This window comes from Rattus norvegicus, chromosome 17 (genome assembly GCF_021556685.1).
Source record: "Rattus norvegicus strain SHRSP/BbbUtx chromosome 17, alternate assembly SHRSP_T2T, whole genome shotgun sequence".
Lineage (NCBI taxonomy): Eukaryota > Metazoa > Chordata > Mammalia > Rodentia > Muridae > Rattus > Rattus norvegicus.
In genome coordinates, this window is record NC_141550.1 from 93,959,661 (window position 1) to 93,976,578 (window position 16,918).

The 16,918-nt window shown below is 38.5% G+C and overlaps 1 protein-coding gene across 3 annotated transcripts in view; it reads left to right on the forward strand.

Moving 5' to 3' along the window:
• Positions 1-16,918, forward strand: part of Lyst (lysosomal trafficking regulator) — a 196,021-nt gene that overhangs the window by 139,303 nt on the left and 39,800 nt on the right. For all 3 annotated transcript variants that reach the window (NM_053518.2, XM_087591609.1, XM_087591610.1), the window contains 8 exon segments: positions 744-820; positions 1,198-1,386; positions 4,022-4,167; positions 4,840-4,936; positions 6,017-6,078; positions 6,908-6,963; positions 7,649-7,801; positions 11,882-12,126. In NM_053518.2, the coding sequence (NP_445970.2) occupies positions 744-820; positions 1,198-1,386; positions 4,022-4,167; positions 4,840-4,936; positions 6,017-6,078; positions 6,908-6,963; positions 7,649-7,801; positions 11,882-12,126 (1,025 nt within the window).

Below are 16,918 nucleotides of genomic sequence, written 5' to 3' on the forward strand. Positions count from 1 at the left end.
GTCACCCATTATCTATAGCCTTCAATGAAGGAAGTATTATTTTTAAGATTTATTTATTTTATGTATATGGATGTTTTGCCTGCATATAAGTCTGTGTATCACATGTGTGCAGCAATCTTGGAGATCTGAAGAGGAATTGGAGTTAAAGGAGGTTGTGAGTCATTGTGAGGGTGCTGGGAAATGAACCCTAGTCCTTGGCAAGAGCAACAATTGCTGTATCCTCATGAAGGGAAGATTTTTGTAGTGACAAGGAAGTGGAAACATACCCGGACTTAAGGATTCTTTAACAAGCAAGTGAAATGAGCAGATAGCTATGTAAACTCAGGAGGCTGGGAAACCTAGTTAAGTATTTTGCTAATATTTTAATGTTCAAACTGTACCAAAAAACATGGAAATTATAATATTATAAAGTGGGTTACTTATTTCTATAGTCTGGTTTCTTGGAAATAACTAACTTAGTTTCAAAATTACTTTGTTAGACTTGGTGTCAATATTATATGAGAAATAACAAGTTTAGGAGCTCAGAATATTGATCAGCTTGTAGAGTGTTGACCTGAAGCCCTGGGTGTGGTGGTATTTGCCTGTAGTCTTAGTACTAGGGAAGACGAAACAGGAGGATCAGGAGTTTATGGTCGCCCTTGCTTACATAGGAAGTTCAGTGCCATACATGAAATCCTGCCTCAAAAAAGAAAAGAAAAGAAAACAGAGAGTAAGTTTTATATATTAATGTTTCAATCTTTTAGGAGCAAAAGAAATATGACAGTGAAGAGAGTGTGAGTAAAGTTGCGTGGCAGAAGACAGTGAGCAACAACCAGCAGAGGTGCGTTACCATCGTCCAGAGTCCTATCCTTCCAGGCCCGTCGGCTCCGGACATTCAGCCTCTTTTCTCCTTTAGGTTTGAGTTCGGAAACTTGTGGGGTTACTTTGTTTGTATATATGCATATGTGTTTGTATCTATGTGTGTGTTTGAATATCTCTCTCTCTCTCTCTCTCTCTCTCTCTCTCTCTCTCTCTCTCCTCTCTCTCTCTCTCTCTCTCTCTCTCTCTCTCTCTCTCTCTCTGTGTGTGTGTGTGTGTGTATTATACTGGAGATGGGACTCAAGTACCACTGAGCTGTACCCTAACCTCAGATGTACTATTAAAATATTATTTAATGTTTAATGAATACTTAACTTTGGAACAATCTTGTTTGTTTAGTCTCTTCCAGAGGCTCGATTTAAAATCCAAGGATATATCTAAAATAGCTGCAGATATCACCCAGGCTGTATCTCTTTCCCAAGGACTTGAAAGGAAAAAAGTGATTCAGCACATCAGAGGGATGTACAAAGTCGACCTGAGTGCCAGCAGACACTGGCAGGAACTCATCCAGCAGCTGACACATGACAGGTGTGTACTGGGAACACGTGTCTGAGCACAGCTTTAATATGTGATGTTAAATAGTGTTTTTTATTTTAGAATTCACATTTATAAAATTATTTATCAAAACTTTTTATCTAGACTTCTTTTTATTCTTCAAGAATAACCACATAAGGAGGCTTTTCATTTTGTTTTGGTTTTTAAGTCTTGAAAGAAAACATAGAAGCAGTAGCTCTTTCAGATAGTAAAATTCACTTCAATTTTAAAATAAGGTTTTTTTTCAAAAGGATAGAGAAATTGTCAAAAGAATGTGATTGAGAAATAGATCTTTTTCTGTCTTAGACTTTATTAACATTATTTAAAGGTGAATTGTGAGGGGGTTAGAGAGGTGGCTCATTGGTTATCAGGCCTCTGCTCTTGCACAGGACTAGTTTCAGTTCCCTAGCATCTGAATGGCAGTTCACAACCCATGTGAACTCCAGTTCCAGGGAACCCACCACTGTCTTGCAGCCTCCTTAGGCACTAGGTACACATGCAATCCACATTCATACACAAAGCAAAAATGCTCATACATGTAAAAATAAATCTTTTTTAAAAGATGAATTGTAGGTGACAAAAATGAAAAGTAATGTATCATTCTTTATATTTAATTGAGATAACTAGTTACAGTCAGGCGTGGTGGCACATCCCAGCACTTGGTTGGCAGAGGCAGGTTGATCTCTTGTAAGTCAAAGCCAGCTGAACTACGTAGTGACTTCCAGGAAAGCCAAAGCTACATAGTGAGACCCTGTCTCAAAAGAAGAAGAGGAGGAAGAGGAGGAGAAACAAAGAAGGAGAAAGAGAAAGGAAGAAAGAAAGAAAGAAAGAAAGAAAGAAAGAAAGAAAGAAAGAAAAGAAAGAAAGAAACAAACTTGTCAGTGTTATTTGAGTTCTAAAATACACTAATCATTACAAACAAATTACAAACAAAAAGAATTGCAAAATTAGAGTATCAACTCTATAAAGAGTTGACAACACTCTCAGCTTGCATACAACAGAAAAAAAAAAGAGTCAGTGGTTTTGAATTTAATTTTAACTACTGTTTATATATTTAATTACAAAGGTAAGGAAATTTATTTTCAGAAAGTATGTAAAAGAATTAATATTTTTATTATTTTGAAAACTTACAGAGATACAAAAGTATAATTATACTAGCCCTGAAGTTCAAAAAAGCAAAAAAAATTAGTACTGTCTTGATGTTCATTAGATTTAAAAAACACATTGAAAAATAATTAGTATTGACAGAGGGTAATTTGATTTTATTTGGTTTGGTTTTTTTTTTTTTTTTTTTTGGTTCTTTTAGATAGTTTCATGTAGCCTTGAACTTGCTTTATAGCTGAGAGACACTTTGAATTCTTAGTCTTCCTGCCTCCACATGCCAATTACTGTGGTTACAGGCATGTGCCGTTAAGCCCAGTTGCAAATTTAATTTTTAAAATCCTTATTTGCTATACTTTCATTTTTTCTCTAGATTTATTTCTTGTGCCTGTACCTACAGCAGAATACTAGCTGGCTGGGCACATTAGCTGTTGTTACTCAGAACCTTGGTGGTAGTGTACCTGGGTTGGTGAATGTCAGGAGCTCTACAAATGTTTATTGCCTTGGAAATATTTTAGTGAGCCTCTTCTAAGGAAAAGATTCAAAATATAGGAGTCAGTAAATAAACAACAAAGAAAGAGTAATGTAGCATGGCTAGATGCATTATGATGACAGAAAGTAATGTTCTGGGTAGTAGAATTAAGGGTGATTTTCTTTATCTGGTTTCTCAAAAAAAATGTATAATTTTACTGTTTTCTTTCATTTTCTATCTAAATGTTTAAGATGTGACATATATAGGAAAGGGATCTAATTTTGTTCAGTAGAAAAAATGAGAACTATAAAAAATAAATTTGGAATTTTTTTATTATTAGCTAATAATAACCATGTTGCATATACTTTGTTGTGTTGTGTTGCTAAAGTTTTGTGATCATAGGAACTTATCTATTTAAATTTCTAGTAAATTTAACATGAAAGGGTTAAATCATGAGGCCTCAATGCTAGAAAAAGAACCACAGACAACTAAAGAGTACTGGAGGTGGGAGAAATAGTTTTCCCCAGGGAAGATCACAACAATTGGTTATCAATACCAAGTGGTCATCCCTGAAAATATTCATACAAGTACCATTATACAGACTGAGAAAGCTGTATTTATATATTTAGGAGGGCAGGAGAGAGAGAGTGTAGGCACGTGCATGTTTGTGTGTGCTTAACAATAATTAAAAAGAGATTATGAATTTAAAAGAACAAAGGAGGGCATGTGGGAGGGGTTAGAAGGAGGAAGGAGAAGGGAAGAAATGATATAATTAGAACCACAAATTTTTTACTTTAAATTTTGAAAAAGAAAATAAAGTCTAGTAGACACCGGAAACTGGAAGCTACCCTTGCTCCAGAGGGGAACGTGGGAACTGGACTAAGGGGCAGATATTCACTTTCTTTGTCAGTCTTTATCCTATGTATATGTTTCCTCTGATGTACAAATAATTGTTTTGTAATTAAATAAACCCATTGTATGTATTTACTCAGTCTCTATGATTTTAAGGTTTCAAGTCCTTTGATGACCACTAAGATGTTTTATTTCAACTTGCAGAGCAGTCTGGTATGACCCAATCTACTATCCAACTTCATGGCAGTTGGATCCAACAGAAGGGCCAAACCGAGAGAGGAGACGTTTGCAAAGATGCTATTTAACTATTCCAAATAAGTATCTCCTTAGGGACAGACAAAAGTCGGAAGGTAATAGTAACTTTGGCCTTGACCTGTGGGTGTTGTTGTATAAATATAAAAAATAAAAAAAGTATGGTTGTCTTTTACCTCACTAGGTCTGGCACCTCAGTGCCCCAAGATATCTGCTAGATATCTTGGCGGAAACACATCCCAACTCCACAGCAGCCCAGTGTCTCCTGCCACCGCACACTTTCCTACACTCAAACCGTCACATAAAAGAACACACAACACAATAATCTTTGACCCAATTGGTAAGATATAATTGCCCACCTAAACATACAAAGCCAGTACCATCCATCCCTTAAGAACATTAGTAACAACCTGTAAATACACAGAGCAGAATCTTAACATCACCTGCCATGGCTTCTCTCCCTCTCCCTCCTGTCTCTTTCTCCCTTTCTTTCCAGTTTCCTCCTCTTCCTTCAAACTTTTCTCCCACCAATCCTTCCTTCTCATCCAATGACAGGCCTCCTTCTATCCTGTACCTGCTCCTCACCAGTACTTTACAAATTCAATGGGGAGAAGGTGAAGTCACCTGAGTCTTGAGTGTGTGACTAGGCCGCTGTCCTTGGGGCAGTGGAATTAGCATCAAAATACAGAGAACTCCAGGGCCAACCACAACACTGTGGGTCTGACAGGCAATGTGTTGTTAGATAAATGCTGTGTACTTTTTCTCCACAGGTGTGCTCAAGCCACCACTCTCTTACCTTTTTGAAGATAAAACTCATTCTTCTTTCTCCTCTACTGTCAAAGACAAAGCTGCAAGTGAATCCATCAGGTAGATCTGAGTCCTTTCACTCTTAGATGAATGTACAAATTTAGCTCATTGTACGCTTCATGTACTGTTTGTTGATAATGCTGTGGTGTTAGGGAAGTCTTAAAAGGGGGGTTAGGACAGGACAAAGTCCAAATATATTTGTAACATTGGGGTTTCATGGATATCAGTCATCAGCTCTGCCCCTTCCTAGCATATGTGTGTTTTATAGTTGACTTTGTAGTCTCTGTAAAGTAGATAGCGCTGCTGTTAGTTTTGTCCACAGGAGTGGAATGTAGTGGCATAAATAAAGTTACTATCTACCTGCCTGGTCCTTGCTGTGTTATTTAGCCTCTCAGCTTCAGTTTATTCACTTTGTAAGTAAGGGAAATTATTATATATAGGCTTTTATAGTATTACTGGATTTAAATGTGCCAGTATGTATTAGTTGTTGCAATACTCTTGTTGTTTTTATTGTAAACATTTTTTATTTTAATTTTATATATTTATTTTTGTATGAGTGTTCTGCATGTACATCTGCATGCCAGAAGAGGGCATCAGATCCTATTGCTGATGGTGGTGAGCCTCCCTGTACTTCCTGGGAATAGAGCACAGGACTTCTCTGGAAGAGCAGGAGTGCTCTTAACCACTGAGTCATTTCTCCATCTCCCTATTGTATCCATTTATAGTTAGAAACCTTACACCCTAAAAAGACAAGTGACTTGAGAACAGAAATTTTCTGATCCCAGTGTCCCCATTTAAAAAAAAACAAAAACAAAATCAAACACTAGGTTTCTTTCACACATTGAAGTATCATTGACCTAGCACAGTGTCTAGTTGCATTATGAAATCATTCTAAGTAGCCAAATCCATATATTCTGCATGAAAACTGCAGGAATCCTTAGCTTGCCCTAATGATTTCCACCATTTCCCTTCTGATGTTATGTAAATAGCACAGGAACATGGTCTGGGTTTTGACATGGCAGCTTATGCTACTGAAACTCTAGTCAGCTATGCATTAATATTTTACTAGTTTAAAAAAATCTTGAAATCGAAAATAAAAGCAAAAATTCAGTGATAGCAATTTTAAACATGTTTTGACAGAGTGAATCGAAGATGTATCAGTGTTGCACCATCTAGAGAGACAGCTGGGGAACTGTTGTTAGGTAAGTTGGTTTCAAAAGAATTTCACTCTTTATTTATTCTATTCTTACATAATTTTAAGCAATTTTCATAAGAGGTAAAATTATTTAAATATCACTTAAGTGACTTAGCTTTGACATTATAGAGACAGTCTCCACTTAGCTACAGGATCCAAGTGGATGCTTGAATGCATAGATAATACCATTTTGCCACAAGTTTATGCCATGATAAGGTTAAATTTTAAATTACCCGCAGAAAGAGATTAACAAAAATAAATAATAAAATACCATTACCATAAAATCTCTATTAATATGAGGCCTCTCAAAATATTTTATTGTACTGTCACCTTTTTACTTAAAGTACAATTTTATGTCTTCTCTTGTCCTCTGTAATTTGCCAGCATTACCACTCTTGCTTTTAGAAGCTATTATAAAAGTAAAATAAAGGTAATTTGGTCATAAGGTGTTCAGTATTGCAACAGTCAGCCTGATGACCAGCTGGCGACTGACTAGTAGACTTAGATACACTACCCAAGAGACGATCCATGTATTAAGAATGAGCCAGTAGCTGGGCAGTATTGATACATGTTCTGTAAATATTCTAATTTTATTTTCTCAATAATTTTGGAAATTCAGCTCTCACACACCTCCTTTCTAGTCATAAAACTGAGGCACAGAAAGATTAAGCAACTGAGATCTTACGAGTACAATTTAAAATATTTATTGAGTATGTGGAACCATTTCTAGGTGCTGGTATTCAAACTCAAGCCAGAAGACTTGAGAGGTTCCCACCTTTCACCATGTTCAATAATGCACACACATTTCAAACCTTCCTGTCACTTACTTCCCACAGGTAAATGTGGAATGTATTTTGTGGAAGACAATGCCTCGGATACAGTTGAAAGTTCGGTGAGTGCTGACTTACATTTATATTTACTTAAACCTAGAAAAATTTTAACACTTCATAAACCCAATATAGTGACAGGACTCACCCATTATTAGTCTGTGTGTAGACTAGTATGAATTCCAAATGCTTTTTAAAAGGCTCTTTTCAAGGAAAGTCTGTCATTGCCTCTTCCATTTGGCCTGGGTCTCAGCAATTACAGTTATGATTCGAATTCTACCATATTCCAATCATTTTGTGTCATTCTTCCTCATCACTGTCCTCAACAGCAACAAATAAATGTTCCCTGCCACTCCCATTCATAACCAGGTATTTTTGCTATCAAAAGGAAAGGTAATTTTTGTATAATTTTATAACTTAGCCATTTTAATGTCTACATAGCTGGGTAATGATAGCAGATTCTTCTGGATATGCTAGTATTTGTTATAAAAATGAAGATAAGACTAAATTCTCATATTACATAGGATGAAGCTTTCAGTGTTTTACAAACCTAAACAGATCTAGAAAGACTCTTTTTTATTTTTAAATCCTTTCTAACTTATGCAGTGTTATACAGTAGGAGGGTTTCCAGATAGTCTTATGTTTTGGCATGGAAGAAAGATCATGTGTTTTGTTTTGACATGGTTTGGAATTGAAAGCCAAAATATTTTTAGGTAATGAAAATACTTTTGTCTGTTACCTTTGTCTTAGAGCCTTCAAGGGGAGTTAGAACCAGCATCATTTTCTTGGACGTATGAGGAAATTAAAGAAATTCATAGGCGCTGGTGGCAGCTGAGAGATAATGCTGTAGAAATCTTTTTAACAAATGGCAGAACACTCCTCTTGGCATTTGACAATACCAAGGTAAATCCCCCATTATTAGATATGTAATTGTTAAAGTGATATTGTGACAAACGATGCTACTAGTTAAATGAAGTTTAATGAAATGAAGGTTAATTTTCTTAAATTGGTACTCTAAGATTATCTAAAATATACCTTATATCTCAATCTTAATTAATGAATTCCTTAATCTTTTCAAAATTCTCTCTGATCACGAAAAAATGTTAAATTTGAAGTCCCCCAAAGTGACTGAAAGGAGTAGTTAGCACTTGTTCAGGATACAGTCCATCCTTGATATGCCATTACTTCCCCATGGCTCTTTTGGATGGGAGTTGGGGGTGGGGTGAAGCCCTGGGAGAAGTGCATGTGCTGGCTACCACCAGCTTGTCCCTGTAGTCCCTTCTCCTACCTTTGCTCCCTTAGGCTCTTCCCAGAAATACTCCACTCCTGCCTTCTTCTCTATATCCTGCACAGGGTTCCCGAGCCTCTACTGCTAACTCCGTGCTCCTCACCTTACCTGTCCCACAGAAGCATTTGACATGCTGACCAGCCTTTCTTTTCCACTCTTGATACCTTTGTATCTGGGCTCCTTCCTGGGTTTCCTTTTTTCCATCGACAACTTTCCCACTCAGCATGTTTGTGGATCCTTCCTGAGTAGCTCAGGCTCATTCTTCAGACCTCTTCTCATCCACATCATGGACTTCAGAGCAATCTGTATCCTACAACTGCTCTGTGTCAGTTCCCAGACCTCTCCCCTGCCTCCACACCCATTTATTTAACTTTGATTTGCTGTCTTCACCCTGAAAATAACCTTTCCTTTTTCCATAAATGAAACCTCATTTCTCTGTTGTCCAAGCCCAAAAATCTTGAATATCCCAGTAAACTCTGCCATCCCTCTCACCCTGCATGTCTGCTCCATCTACACATTCTCTGGACCTGACTGAACTGCTACTGATAAACTATCATTTCTCACCAAAGTACTTACAGCAGCTTCCTAACTGCCCATCTGTATCCACACCACATCCTTTCACTCTGTTTTGTTACGCTAGTCAAAACTCTCTTGTTGCTTGTCATGCTACTCACTGAAAGTCAGAGCTTTTACAAGAGCCTAATAAAGCCCCAGGTAGTCAGAACCTTATTACTTACTGACTTCATCTGCTCTCTCCAGTACTCATCTCTGTCCATGGTAGTTTTCTTCCAAAATATATCAGACACACTGATGATGCAGGGCCTTGTACTTAACTGCTGCCCACCATGCTTTTCTCCATAGAATTCCCAATGACTCACTCTCAAGTCCCTTGATCAAGTGTTTCCTCATCAAAGAGCCCCAACCTCAAGCTTTATTACAGAGCAATTGTGATTTTAAAAAAAAAAAAGCCTGTATGTTACTGGTATAGAGACAGGCAGGTAGATCAGTGGAATAGAACTGAGGATACAGAAATGAACCCACACACCTGTGGTCACTCGATCTTTGACAAAGAAGATAAAACTATCTAGAGGAAAATAGACAGCATTTTCAACAAATGGTGCTATGTAAACGAAGGGTCTGAAGGTACCTGGAAGAGAATGGGAACCATTTGACAGGAGCTTGATATAGCTGTCTCCTGAGAGGCTCTGCTAGAGCCTGATAAATACAATCAGATGCTCTCAGCTAACCACTGGACTGAAAACGGGGCCCTCAATAGAGGAGTTAGAAAAAGGGCTGAAGGAGATGAAGGGGTTTTCAACCCCATAAGAAGAACAACAATATCAACCATTCAGACCCGCCCCCCAGAGCTCTCAGAGACTAAACCACCAACCAAAGAGTACACATGGTTCCCTCGACCCATGGCTGTAGCACATATGCAGCAAAGAATGGCCTTATCGGGCATCAATGAGAAGAAAGGCCCTTGGCCCTGTGAAGGCTCAGTGCCTCAGTGTAGGAGAAAGCCAGAGCAAGGAGATGGGAAGGAGTGGGTGGGTGGGTGGGGGAACACTCTCATAGAGGTAGGTGCTGGGAGGGAAGGGATAGGGGGATTCCAGAGGGGAAATCAGGAAAAGGGATAATATTAGAAATATAAGTAAAGAAAATATCCAATAAGAATTTTTTTAAATGGAGACTAGAGTAGACTGATTTTTAATTTTTTAGGGAATAAAAGATCTTCTATAGATAGCTACATGGCATTCAGTATATTGAGTTATACAATTCAATATATCACCACATTCTACTTCAAAATATTTTTTTATTCTCAATGAAACCCTTAGGCTGTATAAGGTGGTGACTGCCTTTAATCACAGCACCCAGCAGGCACAGGGAGGTTTGACACCAGCCAGGTCTACCCAGTGGGGTGTAGGCCAGCCAGGGATACATAGTGAGACTCTAAAAAAGAAGAAAAAAAAGGAAGGAAAGAAGGAAGGAAGAAAGAAAGGAAAGGAAAGAAAAAGAGAGACAAAAATCCCTTAGCTTCTCCCCATATCATATTTGAACTGCTTTCCTTAGTAAGTTATGCCTGCCAACAATGTACTTTGATAATTTATTCACCTAGTCTTGGTTGACAGACTTTTAGTTTGTGTCTAATTTTTAGCAATATATGTACTATCTCTATGAATAAACATTCATGGACCAAAAAAAAAAAAAAAAAAAAAAGAGTTCCTTACTGTACCAAACAGCACCCCTTCCCTATTGAACTGACTATATAAATATGAGTGTATTAGTCACTTTTCTATTGAAAGAGACACCATGACCAAGGCAACTCTGCTTAGTTTCAGAGATTTAATCCATTGACATCATGACAGGAAACATGGCGATATGCACGGCACTGAAGCAATAGCTGGGAAGTGCATCCTGACCCGTGGGAAGAGACTGGAGGCAGGGTGGGGGACTAGCCCTAGTATGGGCTTTTAAAACCTCAAAGTCCACCCCCAGTGCCATTCCTCCAACAAAGCCACACCTCCTAATACTCCTTGTAATCTTTTCAAACAGCTCCACTCCCTGGTGACCGAATACGTATGAGCTTATGAGGTCATTCCCATTCAAACTACCACAAGCAGCCCCTCCATAAACAACCCAGCACTTCTGCCATCTTCACTGTGCTTTCTCCATGAGTCTCTTTAGTGCCCAGTTCTGGGCTTTCCCTGCAGAATGTCTAGACCTGCCTCTGTTCTGCGTTCCATTGCCTGCATCTAGAACACTGCTGGCATGTGGGTGTGATTTATGTGCTGGATGAATGAAAGCTTTTTTCCTTCCAGAGTTAGGATACACTCTCACAAATTCCTATCCATCTATTTTAGTATTTGGCAGCCTTTGCATTTAGGTGACATTTTGGGGTTTTTGGCACGGTGTTTCTGTCTGTTCCCACATTTTTCTTTCTTGTCACTTTCAGTTTTACCTCTCACTGTCACATCAGTGGCTCTTCTTCCTACACTTGTAATAGTGACTTCGAGGTGAATCATCCAAACCCATTTAGTTTGTTTTGGAAGACTCAGAATACCCCCTTTTCTGTGGCAGAACATTTATTAACCTCTAAAAAAGATCTAGAGAGCTAGGATGTAGCTCAATGGTAGAATGTTTGCCTCGAGTGAACAAGGCTCTGGGTTCAATCCCAAGAAGCACTGGGTTGGTGAAATTGACCTTCTGTGTTTTCAGTCAGTAGTGGGTTTGTGTCCTACTTACTTACATAAGATACTGTATTTAATTCTTATGAGATAAACATCATCACCTCCATATTATAGACATAATAACAGCATAAAGGGTTTAGCAGGAACACATAGACCAGATCTTTTCTGATACAGTCAGACTGTCAGTGCATCATGCTGAACATTTATTTAATTTTTTTTAGTATCTATTTCTAAGCAATCTCTGTGCTTAACTTTTCCTTGGAAACTATGAGCAGATAATGCAGAAGTTTCTGCCAAATAATTTAACAAGCAGATTTATCTAGCAATAAGCATAATGACTAAGAGCCTGCCTCTGGAAGGAAACTGCAATCAGATTTTGGTTCTCTATCATTTAATGCAGTTTCTCGGAGGATTTGAGATTAATCACATGTCTACAATACTCTGCTTTTCTAGGGAAGTATCAGTAAACCTAAAAATATCTAGTCTTTTTTTGTCCTTTCCTTTTAGGTTCGTGATGATGTCTACCAGAGCATTCTCACAAATAACCTTCCAAGTCTTCTGGAGTATGGCAACATCACTGCTCTGACAAACCTGTGGTACACTGGACAAATTACCAATTTTGAATATTTGACTCATTTAAACAAGCACGCGGGCCGATCCTTCAATGATCTCATGCAGTATCCGGTGTTCCCCTTCATTCTCTCTGACTATGTTAGTGAAACTCTTGACCTCAATGATCCATCTATCTATAGGCAAGTAAAAGCATCACATCTTGGGTTCATATGCATACTGAACGTACACCATTCAAGTTTTTACTTTGAAAATGTTCAAAACTGCACAGAATTTAATGATTAATGAAGCCTTAATGATTCATTTTCCCCAATTCAACAATTTTGAATTATGAATACTTTACCAAACTTGCATCATATTCTTTCTTTTTATTTGAGACATCTAGTTATACCACCTCTGGATTCTGCAGTACAAATCTCTTTTAACAATATGATATTTCCTTACATCATTACAGTGCTGGTATGCAAATCTAAGAAAGTTACAATCCCAATATCTAATATACTCACTGTCTCCTGCTTATTTCAACAATGCCTTTTATAATAGGCTATTTTGAAACAGATCTACTGTTGCATTTGATTACCTATATGTGAAAAATATATCTAAAAAGGCCTTTAAGTTTGTGTGTGTGTATGGTTGTTTATTTTTTGCAGAGTGATAATCTTTGTTCTGGTCATCCCTGTTTGCCAGAGAGCAAGAATCAGCTCAGAAGGCTTACTTGTATTCAATTCACCCTTTATTTTGTAAGAACTCCACCATAGATGGCCATGCGAGCTTTCTGTCACTATCTATCATGAGGGAGCTGTGATGCCCCCTCTGAGAATGTTTAAAATGACTCATAGGTGCAAATTCACACTGTACGTTTACCTAATCGTTTTAGCCATGACTTTATTGTTTGAATCAATTATTTCAGCAGAAGTTGTATAAAGATGGTTTCCTATCTGTCTTAGGCATGCTCTTGCTGTGATGAAACACTATGACCAAGCAGTTGGGGAAGAAAGGATTTATTTGACCTACACTTCCATATCATCAGCGGAAGTCAGGAAAAGAACTCAGACAGGGCAGGAGCCTGGAGGCAGGAGCAGAGGACGTAGAGGGGTGCTGTTTACTGGCTTGCTCAAGATAGCTTGCTCAGCCTGCTTTCTTATAGAACCCAAACTACTATCTCAGGGATGACACCCCACACACACAAGGGTGGTTGTTGTTGTTGTTGTTGTTGTTGTGGTTGTGGTTGTGGTTGTGGTTGTTGTTTTGGGTTTCTGACTTTTAGAATATTTACAGACTACCATTTTAATATCCCAAATTTAAAAATATGAAATTTAAACTTTTCTAAAATCTGACTGGTTTTGATGCATGGTATATAAGAAGCTTTGAATTTTGGGATCATTTTGGATTTCAGTGCTCTAGATTAAGAATGTTCATTCCGTACCTTTAAAATATATATTTAAAACACATGCATGTCTACTCATATATAAACACTCATTGGGGGTGGTATCTCAGTTAGGGTTTCCACTGCTGTGAAGAGACACCATGACCAAGGCAACTCTTACAAAGGACATCACTTAATTGGGGCTGGCTTATATGTTCAGAGGTTTAGTCCACTATAATCTTGGTGGGAAGCATGGCAGCATCCAGGCAGGCATGGTGCAGGAGGAGCTGAGAGTTCTCTATCTTGTTCTGAAAGCAAACAGGAAAAGACTATAATTTCTAGGCAGCTAGGAGTAGGATGTCAAGGCCCATCCCCACAGTGACACACTTCCTCCAACAAGGACATACCTCCTCATAGTGCCAGCTCCTGCACCAAGCATATTCAAAGCACCACAGGAGGCATGAGCTAAGGTACTTAGTACTTGGTACTGAAGGGACGCTAGCTCACTCAAGCAGGTGGCTCTGACAGGCCTTAGCCTTCTTTCCCATTCCCTCTGCCTTGCTAAAAATCCTTAGATTCCATTCCTAAAGCAAGCCACCAAGGTCTCTTCCCTTATTTGGCCACTTCCTCCTCCTGTGGCTGACTACCAAGGTCCAGCTATCAAAATATTCAAAACAATCCAGCAATCAGAAGCCCTGTGGCTCACCTAGTTAACATGCCCAATGAAATTAAACACCTCATCCTAACACTGGGTCTCCCTTTTTACCTTATAAACCACCAGTTTCCTATGGGCCACAGCTGACTTATTTCTATCCAGAATTAGACCTTTGCAACCCTCCCTCCACCGTCCCCCTCTCCCTTGTACAGTTCCCCTTCTCCCCCATCCTCTCTCTCCTGCCTTTGTCTCTTATTCTATGCCCTCTGCTCTCTGGGACAAGTAAATCTCCTCTGTGCCGAGAACTTGTCTTAGGGGTCCTGAGTTGGTACTTTACAGGGACTATTGGGGTTATCCCTTAATTTGAAGTTAGAGAATTAAAGGAAAACGATTTAGCTTTTTTTCTGCCTTTCCTGAACAAACTGTTATTTTAAAGAAACCAGATAGTCCAAGTTCATTGGCAAATATTTAGTTAAAAAAAATTCTCTTAAAGAAAAATTGACTTCAAATATTCCACTTGGGAAGTTTTTAAATATTTTAATTATAACTTTCTCCAAATAAGCCTGACTTACTTCTTTCTTAAGAAATCGGGTTCAAGTTAATTCACAATGGTACATTGTCTGTCTTTTAGATATTTACATTCACTGCTCTTGGACATTTCAACATTTTACACATTGCTGGCATAAATATATGTGATGTTTCTGGAAAGCAGTTTGATGGTATATATTCATAAAAACCTGTTAAGTGTGTATATTTGTTTTTTAACAAGTTCCAGGAATTATTCTTGGGAATGCTAAAGCACATATGTTCAACATAAAGGTTCCAACTTAATCAGCAGTCATTTTATGAGGGCTGGGACCTAAACTTGACTAGATCTTTCTTGCTTTGATATCTGGCACTCTAGGCAAAGGTTTAACAGGAATGTGGTGCTCCTGGCATTTTTCAAAGTATCTAAAATTTAGAAACAGCCTGAAAGCCCAATGTTAGATTTTAATACATTGTTATATGCTGCAGCTACTAAAGCAGTATTGTAGGGCTGGTGAGATGACTCTGCAGTCAGACTGCGGATCTGAGTTTGATCCTTGGAACCCACATGGTACAGGGAACCAACTCCAATAGCATGAATACTCACACATACATGTACACAAAATAAGTAAACATATAAGAATACATGGTAGAAATACAATTTGTAAGCATGGAAAGACATCCATTTGTTTAACATATATATAGATATCCACTAATAAGCAGAAAAATAGCTGGATAAAAAAATACTAAAATATTTATCTGTGAGTTGGTTTATTTTGTTCACTCAACTGTAGTTTCTTTATTTTGTGGTCTGTTTGTCTATTTGAGGCAGGGACTCACTATATAATTCTGTATAGTGTTGAACTTGATATGTAGATCAGGCTGGCCTTGAACTTACAGAGATCCATCTGCTTCCACCTCCCAAGTGTTAGGATTGAAGGCATGCATCACTGCACCTAGCAACAACTGTAATTCTTACTATTCAGCCATAAAAATATAATTTTTATCTGAGAAGATTTATTTTAACATTCTTTTTTTACTTTTTTTTTTTTTCGGAGCTGGGGACCGAACCCAGGGCCTTGCGCTTCCTAGGTAAGCGCTCTACCACTAAGCTAAATCCCCAGCCCCTCTTTTTTTACTTTTTTATTAGATATATTTCTTTACTTACATTTCAAACGTTATTCCCCTTCCCAGTTTCCTGTCTATAAGCCCCCATTTCCTCTCCTCCCCTTCCCTTATATGGGTATTCCCACTATACATCCCCCTTACTACCCCCCATATTCCCCTGCACTGGGGGTCCAACCTTGGCAGGACCAAGGGCTTCCCCTCCCCTGGAGCCCCAACAAGGCTATTCTCTGCTACATATGCAGTTGGAGCCCTGGGTCAGTCCATGTACAGTCTTTCAGTAGTGGTTTAGTCCCTGGAAGCTCTGGTTGGTTGACATTGTTGTTTTTATCGGGTTGGAAGCTCCTTCAACTCTCTCAATCCTTCCTCTAATTCCCCCCAAGGGGGTCCTATTCTCAGTTCAGTGGTTTGCTGTTAGCATTGACCTCTGCATTGGACATGCTCTGGATGTGTCTCTCAGGAGAGATCTATATCCGGTCCCTTTCCACATGCATATTTTAGCTTCATCAATCTTATCTAGTTTTTGTGACTGTATATATATGGGCCACATGTGGGGCAGTCTCTGAATGGCCGTTTCTTGAGTCACTGCTCTAAACTTTGCTTCCATATCCCCTCCTGTGGATATTTTTTCTTCCTTTTAAGAAGGAGTGGGAGCATCCGCATTTTGGTCATCCTTCTTCTTGAGCTTCCTGTGGTCTGTGGATTGCATCTTGGGTAATTTGAGCTTTTTGGTTAGTACCCATTTATCAGTGAGTGCATACCAAGTGTGTTTTTCTGTGATTGAGTAACCTAAGGAGTAAAAATATGCCAGGGTCTTAAAGATAATTTATTCATATTTTGAGGGTAAAATTTGACATAAAACCTTTTTACTCTTTGATGAAGTCACTAAGATTATACTACTGTCACCAGAATTTTCACTTAATGTTACTGGACTCTATAACCCTAGGAAATAGTAACTTATCCAAAAGAGCTTTGTCATGAGGGTATGGGAAACCATTCTTGCTATCCCAGCATCCGGGGAGTCTAAGACAGGAGGACTGCTGCCAGCCTGAACTTCAAAGTGAGTTTAAGGATAGCTTGGGATACATAGTAAGACCTTGTCTAAAGAAAATAAAAATATATCTGAATAAACCAGATGGGTTAGATTTACTGAGCCTTGAACAGGTTTTGCTGTTGGTCAAAGTACAGTGCCAGATGTTGACATTTATAGTCTTTTCATTGTGTTTCTTAGCCAGAGCAGCTGGACCCTCACATCAAAACTCTCCTGCCCTTTTATTCACCAAACAGTAATGCTGATAGATTT